Here is a 23,329-nt window from a genome sequence, read left to right on the forward strand (position 1 = left end):
TGCTCAGGGTCATACAGCTAGTAAGTATCAAGAGTCTGAGGCCACATTTGAACTCAGGTCCTCCTGAATCCAGAGTGCTTTATCCACTGCACCACCTAGCTGACCCCACTGGTCTTTATTTCTACAGAAAGAGCTATTCTGAATATTTTAATTGTGGGTGGTATCTTTCTTATTCTCTTAAAAATTCTTGGGTATATGCATAGCAGTGGAATCTCTAGTTTTGTACCTTCTATGAATCATCATTATTTTTCTATTTGAATAGAATGGATGAATGGTCTTAAACTCACCCTTCCAGAATAAACTGCTACCACCTTTTCAGTATATAGTTTGAGCTGGACTGGAAGAAAAAGGAGCCTTATTATTGCAAAATTTTAAAAAGCCACCAAATGTCTTTACCTTTTGCTTCTCTCAAGTTTATCTCTCCTAAATGATGAACATTCTACACTCCTTTCCATTTAGGTGTTGACAGTGAGGAAGATTATGGCCGTGGAGATCTTGGACGACTGAAAAAACAAAAGGACCACCACAATCCTCATTTGATTTTGATGATGATTCCTCCACATCGTCTAGACGGTCCAGGCCAGGGAGGACAAAGGAAGAAACGGGCTCTTGATACCAACTACTGCTTCCGGTAATCCTCAATCCACATGGGAAGTTTCCCTTCAAGTTGTGTGAAGGCAGATTCCATTGAAGGGATGAGTAAAGGAAGAGAGATATCAGAGAATAGTGGACTGAGAGCTAGCCTTGGAGTCAGAAAGACTCATACTGGCTGAGTGACCCTGGGCATGTACCATAGGCCACTCTCTGACTCTGAGTTACAAAAGAGTTGTTGATCTATATTGGAAAAGGGAGTCCCCATAACCAGTCAAATCACAGTTCCTGCCAAAAAACCAGAGATAGAGAGACAAAAGGAGGAAAAGAGAAAGTACAGTTACACTTAGCTTGGATTAGTTTTCTTCCCAGAATTCTCATGTCATGGTAAGTATTTGGAGCAAAGTGCAATGACATGTTTGTCCTTAAGTTGTTTTTTTTTTGTTTGTTTTGTTGGTTTGTTTTGTTTGTCCTTAAGTTGGTTTTTGTTTTTGTTTTTGTTTTTGTTTTTTGAGGAGCAATGAGGATTAAGTGACTTGCCCATGGGTACATAGCTAGTAAGTGTCAAGTGTTTGAGGCCAGATTTGAACTCAGGTCCTCCTGAATCCAGGACCAGTGCTTTATCCACTGCACCACCTAGCTTCCCCCTGTTAACTTTTTTAATCCCTATGAAGGGTTCCAGGGATAGGAGAGTCCCAGGAAAAAAAATAGGCAGATATAGGGTTGTCTTATTTGTAAGAGATTGTGAGCTAAAAAGAGCTAAGCAATTGAACACTATTAAATTTTGCTTGTTTTTTTAAGGTGGGAGATTTTATAAGCCTTTCCTAGCCAGTGTGGCTTAAAGACATACCATTGACCAGACAACATGTTCTGGTGTTTGAGGTCCTTTAGGTAAGAGGGAGTTCCCATTATGGAAAACCCCCTTATCAATGTACATAGGCAACTTGTCTAGAATATATGGCCTCAGAGAGTACCTGGGGCACTGGATTTAAGTGACTTTCCAATGGTTATCAGGCTAGTATTTGTTATATCTTCCTGATCCCAAGCTCAACACTCTATGCCATGCTGTTCTCTCCAAAGTACTCATTAGAAGAAAGGTTGGGCAATAGCACTTGACAAGGTAGACTGTGGATTTAGCCTAAACATCCATTTACATCACATGAACTGGGCAAGGCCGTGTCAATTTTTGGAGATGTAATTTGAAGATGGTCAACAGGGCCATCTTCAGAGAGGCTGTCTGTTCATAATTTCTAGTACTTGATTTGGCAAGAAACTTTTCTGTTTGTGTAACCTTTTACTTGTAGATAGGTTATATGGACTGGGCAGGGCCACCTTTACAGATTTATCTTATATTTAGGATCTTCTGTATCTACTAAGTAGGCAGCTAGGTGACACAGTGGATAGAGTGCTGGGTCTGGAGTCAGGAAGACTCATTTTCCTGAGTTCAAATCCTGCCTCAGATACTTAGCTGTGTGACTCTAGGCAAGTCACTTATCCTTGTTTGCCTCAGTTTCCTCATCTGTAAAATGAACTGGAGAAAGAAGTGGCAAACCAATCCAGTATCTTTGCCAAGAAAACCCCAAATGGGGTCATGAAGAGTTGGACACAACTGAAAAATCACTGAACTGAACATACTTACCAATTGGGTCTTTGGGGCTCTTGTTGATTACTTAAGGATGGATCTTAGCAGGTGCTCACTTAACACATTTGAGTGTTAACCAGCAGAAACTTTTCTAATGATTGTGAAGAGATCATGGCAAGTTTAATTATCTTTAGTGAAATTCCTTTTATTTTGGAGCCCCTCTCTGGATTTTTATATGTACATGTTTTGTTTCAGGAATTTGGAGGAGAACTGCTGTGTGCGTCCTCTCTACATTGACTTCCGACAAGATCTGGGCTGGAAGTGGGTCCATGAACCTAAAGGCTACTACGCCAACTTCTGCTCAGGTCCTTGCCCGTACCTCCGAAGCGCAGACACAACTCATAGCACGGTACAGGAAATGTTGCCTATTCTACCGGTTCTCAAGGGTTAAGCACATTTCAAGAACATTTCATTAGTTCTGATGATCTGGGCATTGGCCTTTTAGACTCTTCCTAGTCAAATTTGACCCCCTTGGATTCCCTCCATGGTTCCAATTAAAAATGGTAGACTTTTATTCCCACTTTGTCTAAAACCTCCATGGTGTGGAGATGAAATAACTATCCCATTTTTACCCCAGATGATAGGATCATAGGACCGTAGATTTAGAACTAAAAGTAACTTCGGAAGTCATCTACTTCACTTGCCTCATTCGTGAGGCCCAGACACATCATGTAACTTGCTTAGGGTCACACAGGGGTAGCAAGCTTTAGTGAAGCAACAGAGATCCCTGAATGTAGTTGGCAAAGCCAACTTAAAAGCCTTAGATTGGTAAAGATCAGCAAAAAGTTGGGATTCTATTGCCTTGCAAGTCACTACCCCTGAAGATCAGCAATCAGAACAGTTCTAAGGAAAGGTACTTTGAAACCTAGAAACGAAACTGTGGCCAGAGAGACTGAGGGGAGCAAGCAACCTTGAAGCTGGCCTGTTGTTCTCTTTTTCAAATAAGGATGAGGAGAAAAATGTGCAGAAATTTATGGAGAATGACTCTCCATTGCACATTATTAACACCAGTCTCTTCATGCCGGGGCCCAGGATATTTGTTAGTTTGTGGGACCCACAAACTAAAGGACCAAAGGTAATGCTTTAAGTCAGGGGTTGTTAACCTTATCCCTCTGGTTGTTCTGGTGAAGCCTATGGACCCCTTCTCAGAATAACATTTTAAAATGTTATACAGTAAGTATGAAGAGATTCAATGATGATAGTAAAACATGATGTATTTTTTCCCCATCTCAGTCCAGGATCCTCTGAAAAGGATGCACCCCAGGTTAACCCGTGATTTAATGGGTTCTCCTAGAGCCAAGAGACTTAGATTTCATCTAGTTCAAGTCTCTCATTTTACAGAGGAGGAAGCTGAGGTCTGTGCAAGAGCTAGCATCATAAAAATGAAATTTATCTTATTTAGACAGCGTAAGACTGTTCCCAGGTAATTCTGGTGAATTCAATTGACAACTCTTCCCCCCCCCCCCCACATCCAGGGCAATGAGGGTTAAGTGACTGGCCCAGGGTCACACGGCTAGTAAGTGTCAAGTGTCTGAGGCCGCATTTGAACTCAGGTCCTCCTGAATCCAGGGCTGATTCTGTATCCACTGTGCCACCTAGCTGCCCCCTCAATTGACAACTCTTAAACAAGCCTAAATCTGATTGCTTCTCCTGTTTTGGATGGGCACTGGTCATTCATTTGTGCTGATATATATTTAAAAGAAAAATGAGTGAAAACTCTTTAAGCAACACATATGGCTATTTTATTACTTGTTCTGCCACAGAGGAGAGTTCACAGTATAAAAAAAAAAATCATCTGTGCTAAGGCCTAGTGTTGTATGCTTTTTTTTTTTTCCCCAGAGCAATGAAGGTTAAGTGACTTGCCCAGGGCCACACAGCTAGTAAGTGTCAAGTGTCTGAAGCCGGATTTGAACTCAGGTCCTCCTGAATCCAGGGCCAGTGCTTTATCCACTGTGCCACCTAGCTGCCTCCTTACAATTTTTTTTTTTTTGGTGAGGCAATTGGGGTTAAGCGACTTGCCCAGGGTCACACAGCTAGTAAGTGTCAAGTGTCTGAAGCCGGATTTGAACTCAGGTCCTCCTGAATCCAGGGCCAGTGCTTTATCCACTGTGCCACCTAGCTGCCTCCTTACATTTTTTTTTTTTTGGTGAGGCAATTGGGGTTAAGCAACTTGCCCAGGGTCACACAGCTAGTAAGTATCAAGTGTCTGAGGCTGGATTTGAACTCAGGTCCTCCTGACTCCAAGGCTGGTGCTCTATCCACTGCACCACCTAGCTGCCCCGTGTCGTATGCTTGATTGGGACTTGGCTTCCTCGCAGTGAAAACATCTCTCTTCCTAGGTGCTGGGGCTGTATAACACACTAAATCCTGAGGCGTCTGCTTCACCTTGTTGTGTGCCCCAAGACCTGGAGCCTCTGACCATCCTGTACTATGTTGGGAGGACCCCCAAAGTGGAGCAGCTATCCAACATGGTGGTGAAGTCCTGTAAGTGCAGTTGAAATGCTGCCGGCCCTGCCTGCGACCAAGAGAGAGGGAGAGAGAGAGAGAGAAATAAGACCCAACACAACTGCTACCAGGAAAACACCAGAAGAACAGACTTCACCTAGAGTCTGGGAGAGCACAACAATCAGCCCAGGACCAATTGCTGAGACCAAGGCTCCCTTCTGGAACATTTTTTCTTTCTTGCTAGCTCTGACAATGACTGTGTGAAAAAAAAAAAGGGTGTGGGTTTGGCTGGGGGAAGACCAGTGTCTCCAAAACACTTGGATTTTTCTGTGATGCTCTTTGTGCACGGTAGGGAGAAGGAGGCAGGTGGCAAATCAAGGAGTTTTGCTATGTTACAGTTGAGAGGTAATGTGGGGAAAGGAAGAGAAAAGTGTAGAAAATGTCCGAGAGGGAATGACACTTTCAATCTGAGTTTAGGTTGGCTCATCGCTGCTGCCCATCCGTCCTTGGGAATCTGGATTCATTTTCTTGGAGCCACCCAAGGCATTTTCTTTCATATAGATCACCAAGAAGGGAAGATCCCTAGAACTGGACTCTTATTGCCTGGGATCAGGGTTGTTACTCTTGCAAATTGTCCCTTCTCCACTCATCACTTTGCATTCTTGGGTCAATAGAAGGCTATAACCCAACTAAGAGAACCCCTGAGCAAACACCTGAGCCCTGTGGGTATGTTGAACTCCGGAGTATAGGGCTGGCTGACTGTACCCTAAGAACTAATCCTGTCTGCCCTTTGGGCAGTTCCTCTCACTCTCTTCCTTAATCCACTCCCTCTTGGAGTTTTTTGCTAGACACCTTCCAGGTCAGGACGGTCATATGGATTTCAGATCCATGCAGCCCTGGGGTGCCACGGGCTCCCCACCCTAGCTCCCAAAGACCTTGTGTTCATTGGCTGATCCTGGAAGCAGGTACTGTGGCACATGAGGTATTTGGGGGGAAATCTCATGTGTCTCTTATGCATTGATTGACTTGGCCCTCGACTCACATGGGCTGAGGTTTTTTTAAAAAAAAAAAAACACACACGCAAATATTACTCTCAAAACCTTTGTATTAATATTTTGGGGGGAACTTGAATCATTTCATCTTCTAGGAAATAGCTCATGGAACATTAAAAACTTTGTTCCTAGGTATAATCTTTATGTATTAGAGACCCTCTTGTCCCTATTCCCACCTCTACCACTCAACGTAAACTGGAACCTGGAACAGAGGATCTTAAAACTCTAATAACATTGCTTGAGCATGAATGCACTGGGGTCATACTGCCTCTGAAATAGGCATTGTGTATTGCAATGCCTGCTCCCACAATGGTGCTCCAAGGTATATACACTCTTACTACCAATGAGGAATTCTCTCGGATATGGAGAATGTCAGTTGGTCAGACTACATGAAACAGATAGAAATCTATCCCCTAGTAGGGAAAGATAGATACAAACATATTCACCTATATACGAACACTTGCATACATATAAGGATAGGATTCAGTGTATAATCAATCACTATTACAACATGTCTGCAAAGTCACCAGAAGATCAATTCGAATGTCTATGACAGATGGCCTAAGAACACCGTCGTTATGGTATTCTGAGCACGGACTGGAAATGACTAACCAGGAATGCCTTTACAACAACAACAAAAGGTTGACTATGGATGGTGTTTCTAGAGTTAGAGACAAAGGAGCGCTCATTGCTTTAAACCTCTACCATGAAGGCCTCTGGACTCCAGAGAAGTTTCGAGTTCTACTTTAACACTGCCTCTCAAATGCCTAGCAGGTATCATCCAAGCAGGAAGGAGGCAACCTTAATCTCATGCTGGAAACAACTTTCCTTGCAGTACTGAGATCACCTTACCCAGTGGTAAAGCAAAAACATAAGCATCAAGTGCTAACATTTGTAAATTCTCTTTTAATAGAAGATAAAAAGAGTGTAGGGTTTGGAAGGTTTTTTTTTTTTTTTTGGTTTGGTTTCTGTTGACCCCTTCTGGGGTGCTCGTATGCTGAGCTGCCGTGGAAATCTTTATTGCTATCCTTATATTTCTGCTTTAGCCATGGCTGGACTGCACAAGGGTTCCTCGGCTTGATGCTGCTCTAAGGAACATCAGGCTACATGTCATTCAGTACCTCCAATTCCCAACATCTCAACCTGCCTTTCTACCAACAGGGGGTCATTGGTCTCCTTTTATGGAGACACAGGGGGAACCGGGAGATGGCTTTGTCCAAGATGAGCTTTGTTCTCCCAGATAACCAGTTTGGGATTCTACCCACTACCTCTCATTCTGGTTGGTCTTGACGCTAGTCAGAGATCAGTAAGAGGTTAAGAAAAAGTTAGGGTCTTCCTGCCATTCACTTGTCCCTCCCTCCCACCCTCCAAATGTCTCCTCCCCTAGGAAGTCCTGCCCTGCAGTAACACTGAAATAGCCAAGTGTGGGTTGTCTCCTGTAGGCACAGGAGAGAGGCTTCACATGAAGCCGGGTAACTAACTGTACTTCTTGTGATACGCCAAAGAAAACAGACAACAGTGTGATTCCAAAGATATTTTTTTATGGAAGAAGTCTTCTCTTGCCTTAATCACCACATGCAAATACGGGCAGGAATCTGGTTGCCAGGATTGCGACTACATACACCATTTACAGGGACTATAAAAACGGGAATAATCGACTCTCCATTTTCATACATACATGTTATTTATGGGGGTCAGGGGGTAAAGAGGAGCACCAGACACATTACCACAGTCTTGGGAGTGGGGTTTGGAAGGGGAGGATTGCATGGACTATTTAGCTGCTTATTATGAGCTGCCCAGTGCCAATAAAATTGCTTGGAAGCACTTGGATAAGTGACAGGGTGAGATGTGGAGCCTCATATCAGCACCTGAAAAGTCAGGAAGAACATAAAATATTCCACTCTGACTTGATTATTTTCTTAAGAAGTTCTGACCATTTCCCCTATTCTCTACAATCCTTTATCATGGGTAAATGCCCCGGATCTCCATTTACAAATACAAATTATGGTAGATTCCAGATAACCCCTATATTCCCAAACCTTCATATCAAAGGGAAAGGTAGAACTTGACTTTGTGCCCCAACTTAATTCATGGCTGAATGGAAAGAACCACAATAGATGTCCCTCAAGTTAATATCCTGGGCACCAGCAACATCTGGAACATACTCCTGCTCCCTTCACTATAACAAATAGATCTTGTCACTCTAAGTGATTTTTTTTTAACAGAGGCAAAAAAATGCACCATACCCTTTGTTTTCATTCATTAAAAAGAATTTTCAAAAGCTGCTCACAGTTAATCAAGTCTCTTTTCTTTGTCTTTGTTGGAGGTGATTTTCAGTTTTGTTTCCAACTCTGGTCTGTAACACCTCGTTTTGTAGCCCTGCACTCTGTGGAACCTCCTTCATGTGGCTAGATGTGCCCATTGGCTGTCACCACGGTCAGGAAACACCACCAAGCTCCCCGCTATGGTACGGCAGAGCTGGGGAGGGTGAGAGTCACAGGGGAGACAAAAACCCCCAAAGTGGTTCGAGCCTAAAACACCAAGCAGTTAAAGGCCTTATTCAGGACAAAGAAGCAGGGGAAAGTGAGGAAGTGAGAAAGCAGAGAGTTAGAGTGAGAAACTTCTTAGGTCCACTCAGTGGGTGTTTTGCACCGTTCTAATGGATTGTTTATGTCAACAATGTAGCATGAGGAAAAAATTAATGTGCAATTCAAGAATGGTGTCTAACCTCCCCCACTCTTGTGTCATGGCCTGATGGGGAGATACTTGTGCAGTTATGAACCCCTCCCACACCACCTTCTGCCTCCTGCCATGGCTCATAAGCTACCATTGAGGTGTATGACCATAGCTACATTTTGTCTGAACAAAACCTAAAATCAAAATATGGCAAGGTAATGCACATCTCCAAAATTAAAAATTTTTTAAATGTCCAGCAATTAACTAAAACAAAAAGTTGGTCACATTTCAGTTTCACTTGTGAATGAATACTGATTGGAGGGAAATTGGTTAAGTGGAAAAAAAATAAAACAAAAATAGAATTACTTTGTCAATATTAAAAATCAGTCATTCCAAAACGGTGCTTTACCTTGGTTCATGTGGTCAACACACTCGCCTTTCTCCAATGGCTGGTTACCATGTTATATGTGCCCTTCATGCCCTTCTTTGAAAGGGCTTATAAACTTTGTTAGTAATGATGTTTGGTTCCTAGGGTTATATAAAATAGGAGCTTGATAATGAATCTGAAAGAAGCGGAAGCAAAATGCAAATAGCCAAAGAGCCTCTGTTTTATATCATCTCTGCCTGGTAGCAGAAGAGGGAGAAAGAAGACCTAGGCAGGTGGGGGTTGGGGGGTAGGGAGAAGATAAAAGGTAAAGGGGAAAGGTCCATTTGTGGCTCTGTCAGAGAGAATCCGTTGAACTGCGTACTGTCATGTTCCACCAAAACCCAGCTCATCTTTTCTTTAGTTGTCCCAGGCTAGGCTCTTTAGACTGGTAGGGAGAAATCTGCTGCCACCTTGGTCTGGGGATAATGATGCAAATGGGAAAAAAGATGGGCCCCTTCTAGCTATGGTGGCTGCTCCATCCTTATCCTTCTACCCAGTGGTGTTGAACGGTCTCTTCCTCCATATCAGTGGTTCATCACGGGTTGCAAGCAGGAGCTGAAAAGACAAAAACCCAAAAGTATAAGCAACTGTGCTAACAGAGAAATAGATTGATTTTCTGCAACACCTTATTGGTCCAGCATAATCAGGGGATGAGGTACACGGAAGTGAATTTTCTGTTTCACTTAGCATGCTGCTTCGGGTACTAAAACTTTAATTTTTTTTAAAAAAAAAATCACTTTTGATAATCAGCTTTCTAAAGTAGGTCAAATTGTTCACTACCTTCTTAGAGGAGACGAAACATACTTTCATGTTTTCTGGATAACTCAGTCATTGGCATGAGCATTTATTATAGAAAATACGGCTGCATAACAAACTGTTTGCTATGGTTTTACTTTTTTTTTTTTTTCCTTAAGTTTTGCTGTTTCTTCCTCCATCAGGCTGATTGCTTTCATTTCTTCTGCTGTCAATGTGCTTTTCTGTAAGACTTACTCCCTGCTCCTCTAACAATCGAACATGAGCTGGAAAAGACAGACAACCAAATCTATCGACTTTATTCTTTCTATCGAGGATACCAGAGTCCAGTCACCCTGCTCCGCAGCCTGAGTCATCCTTTCCTCTTCCATCTCCTTCACAGTAACTGCACTGAAGCAGCTACCAACTTTTATCGATTTGCACATCTTCCCCCCCATCCCCCCCCATCCCCTTGTTTCTATTCACTCAGCCTATCTTGGTTCAAATCTTGATCACCTCTCCTCTGGACTATTGTAACTGGTATTCCTGCTTCCAGTCTCTCCCTTCAACAATCCATCTGTCACAAAACTGTCAAATGAATATTCCTGAGAATGGCTTGAACCTGTCACTTCACTACTGAAAAACTTCAGTGGTTTTCTATTGTCTCAAAGATAAAATAAAATTCCCTCTACCCGGCAATTAAAGTCCTCCACAAACTGGTTCCCACTTACTTTCCTAGGCTTACTTCCTATTATTCCCCTTAATCAATTCCATGTTACAGACAAACTCTACATTCCAGGCTTCTATCTATTCCTGTATTTCAGTCATGTCTGACTATTCATGACTCCATTAGGGGTTTTCTTGGCAAAGATAATTGGAGTGGTTTGCCATTTTCTTCTCCAGTTCATTTTGCAGATGAGGAACTGAGGCAAACAGGTTTAAGTGACTTTCCCAGGATCACACAGCAAGTAAGTGTCTGAGGTTAGATTTGAACTCAGGTCTTTCTGACTCCAGGCCTGGCTCTCTATCCACTGTGCCATCTAGTTGCCCCACTATCTATTCCTAGAATATGCATCTATCTCCATGCCTTGACCTGGGCTATCTTACATACTTGGAATACATCCTCTTTCACCTCTGTCACTTAGAACCCATAGGTTCCTTCAAGATCCAGGTCATGGGCTATTTCCTACTTGAAGTCTTTTTTGATCTTTTCAGCTGTTCATGTGGTCTCCTTCATTAAATTATAATTTTGGGGCAGCTAGGTGGCGCCGTAGATAGAGCACAGGCCCTGGAGTCAGGAGTACCCGGGTTCAAATCCGGCCTCAGACACTTAATACTTACTAGCTGTGTGACCCTGGGCAAGTCACTTAACCCCAATTGCCTCACTAAAAAAAAAAAAAAAAATTGTAATTTTTATGCATCCATGTTCTATCCTTTCTTTTTTGTCTTTGTATTCTCATTGCCTTGTCTACTGCCTCACATGGAGTAGGGGACATTACAGACATTTGTCGAACTGACTAAGACTATGAGGAAGGGCTTATGGGCTAAACTGTGTGATTTAGTAAGAGGGGATGTTTCTAAAAGTTAAGCTTTGCTGAAAATCTGCAATGTAGAGTTCTGTCATAACTTAAAATTGCCATTAAAACATTTTACTGTGTTCTAGGGAGACAATGAAGAGGGAGAGATGGACCCCATATATACACAGGCAAGCCTTAGATTATTAACAGAAGCATGGAGCCAGGAAAACAGCTGGAAGACACCTCAGAGATAAATTAATCCAACCCACTCCTTTTCAGATGAGGAAGTGAAGGCTAGGGAAGGCTAAATGACTTTCCCAAGGTCACATAGGTAGTAAGTAGCAGTGCCAGGATCCATACCCTTATCAACATCTTCAGAGAACAATGGACAAGACATGACTGTCAAAGGGATGGAGGCAGAAACTGTAGACTCTTAAGATGTTTCAACTGTAATAGGGTGAGGGAACAGAGCTGGCATCCAACCTAGGGCTATCGCTATGCCCCTTTGGCTCCACGGCCACAATTTTATCAAATTTCTCCCCCTCAAGATTTTTGAAAACTAGCATTTGATGAAAATCCTCTTCTCTCCTTCTTCCCTGAATGTCCCCGTGGGAAGCCATCTCATCCTTCCTCTGAGGATCTTCTGGGATTGATTTTTCATGATACTCACTTGCCATTTACTTATAGACTTAGTTATCATTTTACGTCTTAACTTTCACGTATGGGTGTCTTGTTGATTCTGCTCCCACAATGTCCAACACATCTGTTCCCTTCTCTCCACTTACATGGCTATTTACCCCCAATTCAGTACCTTAACACTGCTTGCTTGGACTACTGGCTATTTAATTGTCTCCAGTCCCTTACCTCTTCAAAGCTGCCAAATAATCTTCTTAAAGCAGAGGTTTGATCATGTTATTTCCTTATATTGCCACTAGAAGAAAATACAAACTAGCCTTTAAAGTTCTCAATAACATGGCTCCATGGGGTATGTGATAAAATAATGGGATTCGCCAGACACCCAGGGGCCTCACCTGATTGATTTAGTATTGTTTGAACTGGGTGAGAATGAGAAACTAAGGACCTACTTAAGGATGATTGGATGGAGGCCACACCTGGCCGGCCCTGTGCTTGCGTACTACTGACATAAGCAAGAGACCACTCTCAACCAACCAGCTTGTAGGGCCTTCCCTTTGGGGGAGGGAGAGAGAAACTAGGAAGTGGACGCTCGCTGATAGAAGAACTTTCTTTTTGGTGAGGAGGAACGAGCGTGGCAGCAGATGATGGAGAATGGTGGGGGGGCAGGGCTCTCAGTCGTTCAGACACTGGCAGGGTGGTGAGAGATTTCATGTGGGCTGCTAGGAAAGGAAATTGCTCTGGCTATACTGAATTAGATCTGAGCTAGGATTTCCATGCTATAAGGAATCTGTTCTCAATCTCTCTTCACTAACTTAATGTATATTTTAATAAACCTTTAAAAGCCTAAACTCTTGCTGAATTTATCAGTGATTTTAGTCAGCTTCCCCCCAAGACTGGCGGGGGGGGGGGGCGGCGCAGATTAGAACCCACAATTTAGATTTTAAACAATACAGGTAACTAGGTGGTACAGTGGATAGAGCTCTGTCCCTGAATTCAGGAGGATCTGAGTTCAAATTCAGCCTCAGACGCTTACTAGCATTTGACCCTGGGCAAATAACTGATAGTCTCAAAAAAAATAAAAGATATAACACACATAAAAAACCCAATATGGCTCCATCCTTACTTTTCCAGACTTTTCTCACTGCCCCCCCCCCCCCATCACTATTCTCTTTCACATATTCTATGTTTCAATCACCTGGATTACTTGCTTTTTCTAAAACTTGGTTTTCCATTCCTTAATCCATGCCCTTGAATAGGCAGTAACCCATATCTAAAATGTACTCCCTCCTCATTTCTACCTTTTTAGATCCTTAAGTTTCTTTCAAGACTCATCTCAAGTATCTTCTTAAAAAAAAACAACCACAACAGGGGCAGCTAGATGGCGCAGTGGATAGAGCATCGGCCCTGGAGTCAGGAGTACCTGAGTTCAAATCTGGCCTCAGACACTTAACACTTACTAGCTGTGTGACCCTGGGCAAGTCACTTAACCCCAATTGCCTCACTAAAAAAACCCCCAAAAAACCAAAAAACACAACAAACCCCAAACTTTTCCTGATCCTTGCCATTAGTATTCTCCTCAAATAGTCTTCCATTTACTTATTTGTTTACATGTACTTCCGAACAGAACTTATGTTCCTTACGGACAGGGACTATGTGACATTTTTGTCTTTGAATTCCCTGTGCCAAGCATGGTGACGTGTACCCATGAGAAATGCTTGTTGGGTTGAATTAAATTTCCAACAAAATTGTAAGGGTAGGGGAAGCATGATTTGTATTTTTTTTTTTAATATTCCACAGTTGCCTAGAACAGTGGCATTCACCTGATAGGTATTTCACAAAATAACTGTTGATGAAATGTGAAATGATCAATACTAATAATGGTGCCTAAAGAACAGTAAAAGGTTTTCAATTTAGGAATTGAGGTTTTCAAACGCTTTGCAAATACCAACTAGTCCCTCTAAGGCAAATAGGAATCAAGTTTTACAACTTCCTAGCACTTAATTTCTAGCCAAGTATTCCAACCACCAGTCATCTGTCCCAAGAAAAGAGATCATCTTGCTCCATGTCTATGTGCAACTTTGGCCTGTGACTATCAGCTCAGAAAAGACTTAGACTTAGTAACAATCTTTTCAGTTAGTGTGTTTCACATTTCAAGAAGTATTAAAAGATAAACACTTTAACCAATGCAGTTAATTTGTCTTTGATGTCAAAAGATGATAATGGAGTAACATTTTAAAATGGAAATTAATTCAAAAAGAAAGATTATTTTTTAAAATTTAGTATAAGCAATGGTAAACTAAATGCTATCTGTGCTTCAGGCCCTTCCAAATGCCCAGGGCTTGTGCTATGCTGGTATGAAAAGAGACAGAATGAATGAATCAACTTTATTTATATCATGAGTGAGTGACAAGAGCAAAGAGGGACAGCTGGAGAGTGGAGTCCAACCTGTTGCCCCGTCACCTTTCTGGGAATGGCTCCAAAGCATTGGATTGAACAACACAGGCGCAAGAGCATCAGATCCATTTCATGAAACCCCGCCTGGGTGTTACCCAGGCGCCAAGCACAGCTGCAAAGGGTATTGTTTAGTGCAAGAGAAGGCGCTGAGTAACTCTGAAATATGGCCCTGGGGGGAGGAGAAAGGAGCTGAATAATCATGGCAGCACTGCAGAACTCCAATCTAACCCCTAAGAATTTCTTTCTTTTTTTTTTAAACATTTATTATTATAAACTTGAGAAACCTTACAAAATAAAGAGCCTAATGAACACTCCACTCTAAATAATTACAAATTATTTTCCAATCTTTGGAAATACACCTATATATGTTTTTACATAGGTTTCGGTGTACATATAACCATCTTAGGCTCTGCTTTTCTTAACATCATTTCATATATACCTTCCTTTATATTCAAGAACAGAGGGTTGAGGACTATAATCACAGTAAGCATGAGAAGGAAGAGAAAATTGCAAAGGTGACAAAACAGGAAGGAAGTAGAACAATAAGATAGGAGCCAGGGTCAGGGAAACTAAGAGAGGAGAGAGATTCAAGGGGATAAGGGAGGTGTCTGGTATTAGGAGCTAGAGGATTCATAGTGTTCCTGAAACGCTTTTTTAAAGTTTAAAACACCCTATATTTGCTTAGCACTTTAAAGATACATTTGCTATTAGCATTCTTTAAAATAAGTTTCTGATTTCATGGGGCTATGGACTTATGGAGTCGAAAGGGATCTCAGCACAACCTAAAACTTCCCTAATAAAGAGTGGTCCAATTACCATGGGAAGACCTTCATAATAGAGAACTCTTGAAACTTTTGAGGTAGCCCATTCCATTAAAAATACTTTTAATTGATAAATTTTGTTTTAACACATTCTGTCAATCCAACATGTTTTTAATAGAACATCCACAATGTACAACCTCACCCCACAATGGTTAAAGAAGAAACATAAAGTTGTGACAGAGATTGGCAGTACATACAACTTTATATTTTAGTAATTTTCTGATAATTAAAAGGAAGGATGGCATATACTTTAAAAGTTAGTACCAATATTTTGCTATCTGTGTTTTGTTCCTATTTAAATTTATCTTCACTGATATAACTCTAGTAACTGTGTTCTTGTGGTTCTGCTTTGTTCATCCTGAATCACTGCACAAAAGTCTTTTCATATAGCTTTGAATTCTTCATTTTATATATTCCCCATGGCATAGTGGTGATATTTTGCACAATGTATCACAATTTGTACTGCCACTACCCAGTTGCTAGACAAAGTTCATATTTCTTCCCACCCCCATTTTTTAAAGATTACAATGTGCTTAGATAAATATCTCTGTACAGATAGGAATTCATTTTAGTTGTCAATAGCTTCCTTATGGTATAAACTCAAAAGCGGGGTCACTGGGTCAAAGGGTATATGTTTAGGATTTCTGCATTTGCCTTCTTGCATTTGTTTACAAATTCTTTGGGTCCTGGCACATGATCAGTTTTTAGTTAAGTTCCATGGGAACTTGAATGATATGTATATACTTTAAGTTTTCCATTCTGAAATCTCCATGGGACTATCAAATCTAGTTCTTCCAACATTTTTATGCCTATAATTTCTTCCTTATTTATCTGTTTTATGGTCTTTGTCAAGACCTAAAAGAGAAACATTACAATCACTTTTGATTGGTGTCTTACAAAGTTTTTTTTTTTTAAATGCAGTAATCTTTTCCTTCATTATTGTGTTATTTGGTACATATATAAAGTTGATATCAGTTAATTATTCATGGTGCCTTTAATCATACTAGAGTTTCCCTGCTTATATTTGTTGTTACCTCATCCAAAATCACGATTATAATTCCTGCTTTTTCAGGATTCAGCTGAATCACGATAGATTTTATTCCTGACCTTTACCCTGAATCTATATAAATTCTTAAGCTTAAAATGTGTTTCTTGTAAGCAGGAAAATGTTGCATTTTGCTTTCTAATTGATTATTTGTTTCCTTTTTATGTTGAATCTAACTCATCATCATTCAAGGTTATCACTGTTGTTTTCTCTCCATGAGATCCTTTTTATTCAATACAAGAGCATGTTTTATTTTGTTTTGTTTTTTTTAACAGCTACATCGTATTCCCTTTATTAACATACTCTCCCTTCTCTAAACATCTTGCCTCTCCTGCCCACACCAAAGACAAATCCTGGTATTCTATTTTTACTGAAATAATTTTTAATCATTTTTGACAAAACCAAACAAAAAGCATAATTAGTAATGACCCTCTTACTCCTACTCTCTACCTTTTTGTTTAAATTTCACTTGTGGAAACCCTTTTCAAGAGATATTATCTTACTTCTCCCACCTGACTTCTTTTGATTCTCTAGATAATCTAGTTCTGCTTGCTCCCCTTTCAAAGGATTCTTTCCTAAAATTTCTAGTTTTTGTCTTTATCCCATGTTTTGTGGGACTTAAAAGCTACAATAGATATCATCATCTTCTTAGGGAGTATTAATATTGCCCTTCCCAGTTCTGTATTTCTCATTAAGATTTAAATTTTCATACCTTATTGAAGAACCTCATTTTTGCCTGAAAGAATATGTTCAGTTTTGTGGGAGAAGCAATTCTGTAGTGCAGGGAAATTCTCCTGCTTTTTAAACTATCACATTACAGTGGATTTTTTCCCCTTCCCATTTATGTTTCTGGTTGAGTAGTCTTGGGTGATTTGAATTGGTGTATATTCATTTACAAATTGCTTCCTTGGGACTGCATGTAAGATTCTCTCTTTGATAGTGAAACTCTTAAAATGGCAACTATATTTCTGGATACGTTACAGTTCTTCTCTTAAGGTTTTTGTGGATTTCATTACTCTGCATTGTACTCCATTTCTAGTATTCTTGGGAAATTTTCTTGCATGAATTCCTTCAATATAGTATTCATACATAGTTTATTTGTAGTTTTCTGGAAGCCTAAGAATTCAAAGATTGTTTCACCAAGTTCTGTCATCTAGTTCTCTTGCTTTGTTTTAAAGAGATAGGAAGTCTTCTTCCAAGTTTTCCATTTTCCACCATCTGTTTGCTTTTCTATCTCTAAATTATTTTTGGTTCTGCATGAACCACTCTCCTCCTCAGATACTTTTTCATTGATATTTTCCACCATATTTTCTACAATGTCAATTTTCATGTTCATCTTTTTGAATTCTTCCTTTATCTATCTTATTTCCAACTGCATAATGCTATTATAAATATTAAGTCTTCCTTTATATCTCTTACTGTGATACTAAACAACTTCAGAAAATTTTGCAGTATATCCAGTCTTTCTTCCAGAATAGTAGTTGCTGTTTTAGTCTGTTAACTTTTCCATGAGGTTCTCTCTTTAAGGGTTTCTTATATTTAGCATTCTTTCTTTCTTTTTTTTTAAATTGCATTTGTCATTGTTTTCAGATGGGGAGCTGGGATTATTCACAACTACACAGTCTGATAACTTGTTGAGAGTCAGTCAGTTAGCCAGCCCATTCCATTTTGGGACATCATTAAATTGGTCAGAAGTTTTTACTTATATTGAGCCCAAATCTTCCATTTGACCTTCACCATTGGTCTTAGTGTTCTGCCCTCTGGGTCCAAGTAGAACAAGTCTAATATCTCTTCCACATGCCAACTCTTCTAATATTTGAGCACTGGCTAGTTGTTTTTGTTTTGTTTTTCATATCCAAAATAAATATCCCCCAATTTCACCAACTGATCTTCATACAGAATGTTTTCCAATTTTTTTGCTCTCAGTACCCTTTGTCTGAATGGGCTTCCAGCCTGTGAATGAAATCTATCTTCTAAATGTTCCCAGATCAATCAAGATGTGGTTGGACCAAGGTGGGGTACAACAATTTAATTGACTGGTTGCACTAATAGATTTGAAAATCAACATTAAGTCAAATTATCTACATAAGGAGGAAACTCCATTCTTTTTTCCCCCCATTCTTTATTACATGGGCCTAAATGCTAGGCAGCAATTTATTTATGTGTTTTATGTAGCCAGATACATTGCAAGGCAGTAATAATGAGGCCAGCTTATATTTAAAGTGTTCTATTCTCCCAAACAAATAGCACTCACATAACTGAATCTGGTTCTCTTATTAAGAAGGAAACACACAACTCACTTTTTTGCTGGCCTATTACTTCCTTTGGACCATTAAAAACTATGTGTTAATTTGCCTTTTCCAGTATATGAAAATGGTACCATATTCTTTTAATCACCTCTCATTTCAAAAGACCATCTCAATGATTATTTTTAAAGCATGAATACAAGGCTGAATGAAAAGATATGGAGCCAGGGTGATAGTTTTAATCCTATGTCATAAATGGTAAAATGAAGCCATTGAGAAATGACATGTCAACAGTTGCTCAATAAGATATATTTACTCATGCTGTTGTTTTCTAGGCTGAGAGTCTTCTGAGGGCAGTTGGTCTGTTTAATTTAGTGGATGATGGTTTATGCACACAGATGTCTAATAAATAACAATTTCAACTCTGTCCCTCTTTACACCTCTAATAGAAAAAGAAAGTCTGGCTACATAAAACACAGAAATAAATGAGTATTTGTTCATGTCAAGCCATCCTTTACCCAGATCCTCAGAAATAATCTTTCAAATGGACATATTTGGTTATATCAGTGCCCTGTCAAAAAGAAAAGAAAAGAAAACAAATACAAATCTTCAGGGGCTTCCCAATGATTATAGGAAAAAATACAAACTTCATAACCTAGAATTTAAAGCCTTCCAGTCTGGCTATAACTTACTTTTTCAGCCTCATTTCACATTCTTCTTCCTCATGTATTCTACATTCATTGTAAGCAGTTCTCTAACCTCATCCTATACTTGCCTGGCTTTATACACAAGTCTACCTTCATGCTTAGAATATACTCCCTCCTTGTATCTGGCTATTAAAAACTACAATTGATCTCTTTATTCTCAGATTTTCTAACACTTTGTTTTTGGTTTTTGGTGAGGCAATTGGGTTTAAGTGACTTGCCCAGGGTCACACAGCTAGGAAGTGTTAAGTATCTGAGGCCAGATTTGAACTCAGGTCCTCCTGAATCCAGGGCCAGTGCTCTATCCACTGTGCCACCCAGATGCCCAAGGCTTATAACACTTTGTAATGATATCTCTGTTGCACTTAACAGACACTTTCCTTACATTATATTGAATTGCATATGTATATGCCTTATTAGGTAGATGAGGATTGGCACTGTTTTTCATTTTGTTGAAATGATTTAATATTTTGGATGTGTGTATGAGAAAACAGAATTAAAACCAAGGCAGGAAGGGTAAAGGAGAATGGGAAAGGGAAGACAAATTTAAAACACAGCATGAGCAAAAGTACAGAGGTGGGAAAGTATAGAACAAGATCAGGTGGGAGAGCTATAAAGGTCAGTAGAGGGTAGAATACAGAATGGATGGAGTATACAGTACACTGAGGGAAGGCAACAATACGAAGTAAAGCTGGAAAGATGGGGCGGTACCAGATGGGGCGGTACCAGGCAAGGCAGAGGACTTTGAACTTTTCTTGATAAGTTGTAGGGAGCCTAATTCAGGTGCTACTTTCTCTAAAGATCAGATACCGGTTTTCCTAAAGTAATCCAAAGGATTGAATCGCTTTTTTACTTAAAATCTCTGACTAAAGCAAGACAGAAATCGGCTGAATCAAAAACAGAATACGGTAATACAAGAACCAGTGATACCTTCTGTATTGTGTATCTTGCTATTATTGTCTCCTCTGTGTCCATTCCCACTGCCCCATCCTGTAGACTGACTTTGCTTTTTGCCTGAATTACTGCTCTAGCTTTATTGTAACAAGAGCCCAAACTGGTCTTGGTGCTCCCTCCCTCTAATCCCTCCCCAAAACATAAGGGCAGATTTACTTTTATTAAAATGCCACTCTAAGATGTCAATGCATAGCTTTAAAAAAAATCCAATGGCTTTCTAATGTGTACAGGATGATGTGCAAACTCCTTAGTCTGGCATTCAAAGTTTAGGTTTAAATACAGTTTTTATTACATTTACAATATTTCCAACCATGCTGTTCTATTTACTATTTTTTAAACGTGACTTACTCTAATCTCCAGTTCTCTGTTTATGCTGTTCCCCCAACTGGATCCCATGGGTAATACTATCCATGGTACAAGGTCCAGCTCAAGTTTCACCTCCTTCTTGAGGCTTCCTCTGAAGAATCTAGCCAGAAAAGAAACCCTGAGGGTCTTCCCTTCCTGGATTGATTTTGGTTGTTTGTTTTTTGACTAGTGTGCAGTGGACAGAGCACTGGTCCTGAAGTTGGAAGGACCTAAGTTAAAATCTCACCTCAGACACTTATTAGCTATGTGACCCTGGGCAAGTCACTTGACCCCAATTGCTTTAAATATCTGGGGCCATCTTCAGTCATCCTGATATTTATCTTGCCATTGGACCCAGATGGTTCTGGAGGAGAGTGAGGCTGGTGAATTTGCACAGCCCTGCCTCCCTTAAATCCAATTCAGTGCAAGTAATGACATCACTCTGATGTCATGGTCCTCTTCAAGAATGAGGAACAAACAACAATTTTGACTAAGTAAAAGAGGCCTTTCTTTGCCTCCCTTCTTACCTAGCTTTAATCACTGAATGGGTGTTGCCTCACTCAAATTAAGAAGACCTGGGGAAGACCTTAGTTTAAAAAGGCCAAGGTCTCCCACTGAATCTGGGGCAATCTCCAGTCATCCTGATCTATTTCTTGCCACTGGACCCAGATGATTCTGGAAGAGAGAATGAGGCTGGTGACTTTGCATAGCCCTTCCTCACTTTAATCCAATTCATTACAAGTCATGACATTATCTCCCTGATGTCATGGTCCTCTTCTAGAATGAAGGACAAAAGACAGATGAATGAATGAGGACTCTATCCACAATTATCTTGCTTTCCCTTTATTTATAGTACTTATTCCTCTTTTTTAAAAAAATTGTTTTAATCAGTCAATATCTACCTTCTGACAGACCCACACTAAACTGAGAACACAACAAAAACAAAACTTATAACGTATATTTTTAAAAAATGCATATTCAAATCAAATTTCCAAATTGGCTATGTCCAAAAAATATTTGTCTCATTTTGCTGATAAGAGTTATATGCAATAGTATTCTATCACATTTATATACCAAACTTCTTCCCCAATTTATGGGCATTCCTTTAGATTCCCATTCTTTAGTGGATAGAGCACCAGCCCTGGATTCAGGAGTACCTGAGTTCAAATCAGGCCTCAGACACTTAACACTTACTAGCTGTGTGACCCTAGGCAAGTCACTTAACCCCAATTGCCTCACTTAAAAAAAAAAAAGATTCCCATTCTTTGACACCTCAAAAAGAATCATAAATTTTATATCTTTAGAGTTTATTTTGTTTAGGGCTAATCTCTTCCTTACTATCACCTCCCTCTGATTCCCCCTGTCCCCTTTCCCCTTTTCCTCCTATTTCCCTGTTGAGCAAAACATAATTCTGCACTCAACTGTATGTATGTGTTCCATATTTTGTTGAGTTCAGATGAGAGTGAGATTCAAGTGTCAGCCACTTCCTTTACTCTCTTCTCACTGCTTGCATAGATGTCTACTTGTGTACCCTGATTATGTGAGATACCTTTCCCTAAATTTCCTTTCTCTTCTATGTATATTCCCCGTAACCCTCATATACTCCCCTTACCTTTCTATTCTTTCCTTTATATCATGAAGACATTCTCATTCCTAGGCCATGTCTAATTGGACTCTCTCCATGAATCCTGATGATGATGGGACACATGTATCATCTCCTCATATCTGAATGTAAGCAATTTATCCTTGTTTAGTCCTTTGTCATTGTTAATTTGGATTTACCTTTTGATGTTCCTCCTCACTCCTGTGTTTGAACTTCAAAGTTTTTACCCAGGTTTGGTCTTCATCAGGAGTGCTTGGAAGTCCTCTTTTTTTTTTTTTTTGCAGGGCAATGAGAGTTAAGTGACTTGCCCAGGGTCACACAGCTAGTAAAGTGTCAAGTGTCTGAGGCCGGATTTGAACTCAGGTACTCCTGAATCCAGGGCCGGTGCTTTACCACTGTGCCATCTAGCTGCCCCAGAAGTCCTCTTTTTAATTAAAGATATTATCCCCTGTCTCCCCCCACCACTCTAGCATTATACTCAGATTATCTGAGTAAGTTATTCTTAGTTGCAAGCCTTTGTCTTTTGGAATATGGTATTCCAAGCTCTCCATTCCTATATAGTGGTGGCTGATAAATTGTCTGAGACCCTGACTGGGGTACCTTGATACTTGAATTCTTTTTTTAAATTTCTGGCTGCTTGTAGTGTTTTCTCTTTGACCTCAAAGCTCTGGATTTTGGCTATGATGTTCCTGGGAATTTTCATTCTGGGGTTTCTTTCAGGAGGTAACCAGTAGATTTTTTTCTATTTCTACTTTGCCCTCTAGTTCTAAGAGTTCTGGGCAGTTTTCTTTTTTTTCTTTTTTTTTTTTTTTAAGTGAGGCAATTGGGGTTAAGTGACTTGCCCAGGGTCACACAGCTTGTAAGTAAGTGTCTGAGGCCGGATTTGAACTCAGGTACTCCTGACTCCAGGGCTGGTGCTCTATCCACTGCGCCACCTAGCTGCCCCCAGCAGTTTTCTTTTAAGATTAAAGATTAAGGATATCTAGGATCTTTTTTTGGCCATGCTATTAAGATAGTCCAATAATTCTTAAAATTTTTTCCCCTCAATCTGTTTCCCAGGTCAGCTGTTTTTTTTTCTTTGCTATGAGATTATATATTTTCTTTTAAAAATATTTTCTTATAATTTTTCTATTTTTTTTTTAGTCTTTTGACTTTGTTTTAATATTTCTTGTTGCTTCATGGAATCATTGGCCTCTATTTGGTCCATTCTAATTCAGGGAGTTTTGCTGCTTGGGTAAGATTTCATACTTCTTCTGGCAAGTTATTAATTTTGTTTCCAATTCTTTCTACCATAGTTCTCATTTCTTTTCCATTTTTTCCCCTCAAGTATTCTCATTCCCTTCATAAACAAACAAAATTTTTTTTGGGGGGTGGGGCAATGGGGGCTAAGTGACTTGCCCAGGGTCACACAGCTAGTAAGTTTCAAGTGTCTGAGGTCG

General features: G+C 40.0%; 2 protein-coding genes across 8 annotated transcripts in view; one reads left to right on the plus strand and one right to left on the minus strand.

Annotated features, from left to right (window-relative positions):
- TGFB3 (transforming growth factor beta 3) overlaps positions 1–6,771 on the plus strand; it is a 40,349-nt gene extending 33,578 nt beyond the window's left edge. The window contains exons 5-7 of the mRNA XM_043985340.1: positions 460–631; positions 2,429–2,582; positions 4,573–6,771. Coding sequence (XP_043841275.1) covers positions 460–631; positions 2,429–2,582; positions 4,573–4,731 — 485 coding nt within the window. The 3' untranslated portion in view covers positions 4,732–6,771. The remainder of the gene's footprint in view (positions 1–459; positions 632–2,428; positions 2,583–4,572) is intronic.
- A 483-nt stretch (positions 6,772–7,254) lies between these two features.
- TTLL5 (tubulin tyrosine ligase like 5) overlaps positions 7,255–23,329 on the minus strand; it is a 342,013-nt gene continuing 325,938 nt past the window's right edge. For all 7 annotated transcript variants that reach the window (XM_043985336.1, XM_043985334.1, XM_043985333.1 and 4 more), the window contains one exon: positions 7,255–9,388. In XM_043985336.1, coding sequence (XP_043841271.1) covers positions 9,358–9,388 — 31 coding nt within the window. In that variant the 3' untranslated portion in view covers positions 7,255–9,357. The remainder of the gene's footprint in view (positions 9,389–23,329) is intronic.

The sequence above is a fragment of the Dromiciops gliroides genome, chromosome 2 (genome assembly GCF_019393635.1).
Source record: "Dromiciops gliroides isolate mDroGli1 chromosome 2, mDroGli1.pri, whole genome shotgun sequence".
NCBI classification, from domain to species: domain Eukaryota; kingdom Metazoa; phylum Chordata; class Mammalia; order Microbiotheria; family Microbiotheriidae; genus Dromiciops; species Dromiciops gliroides.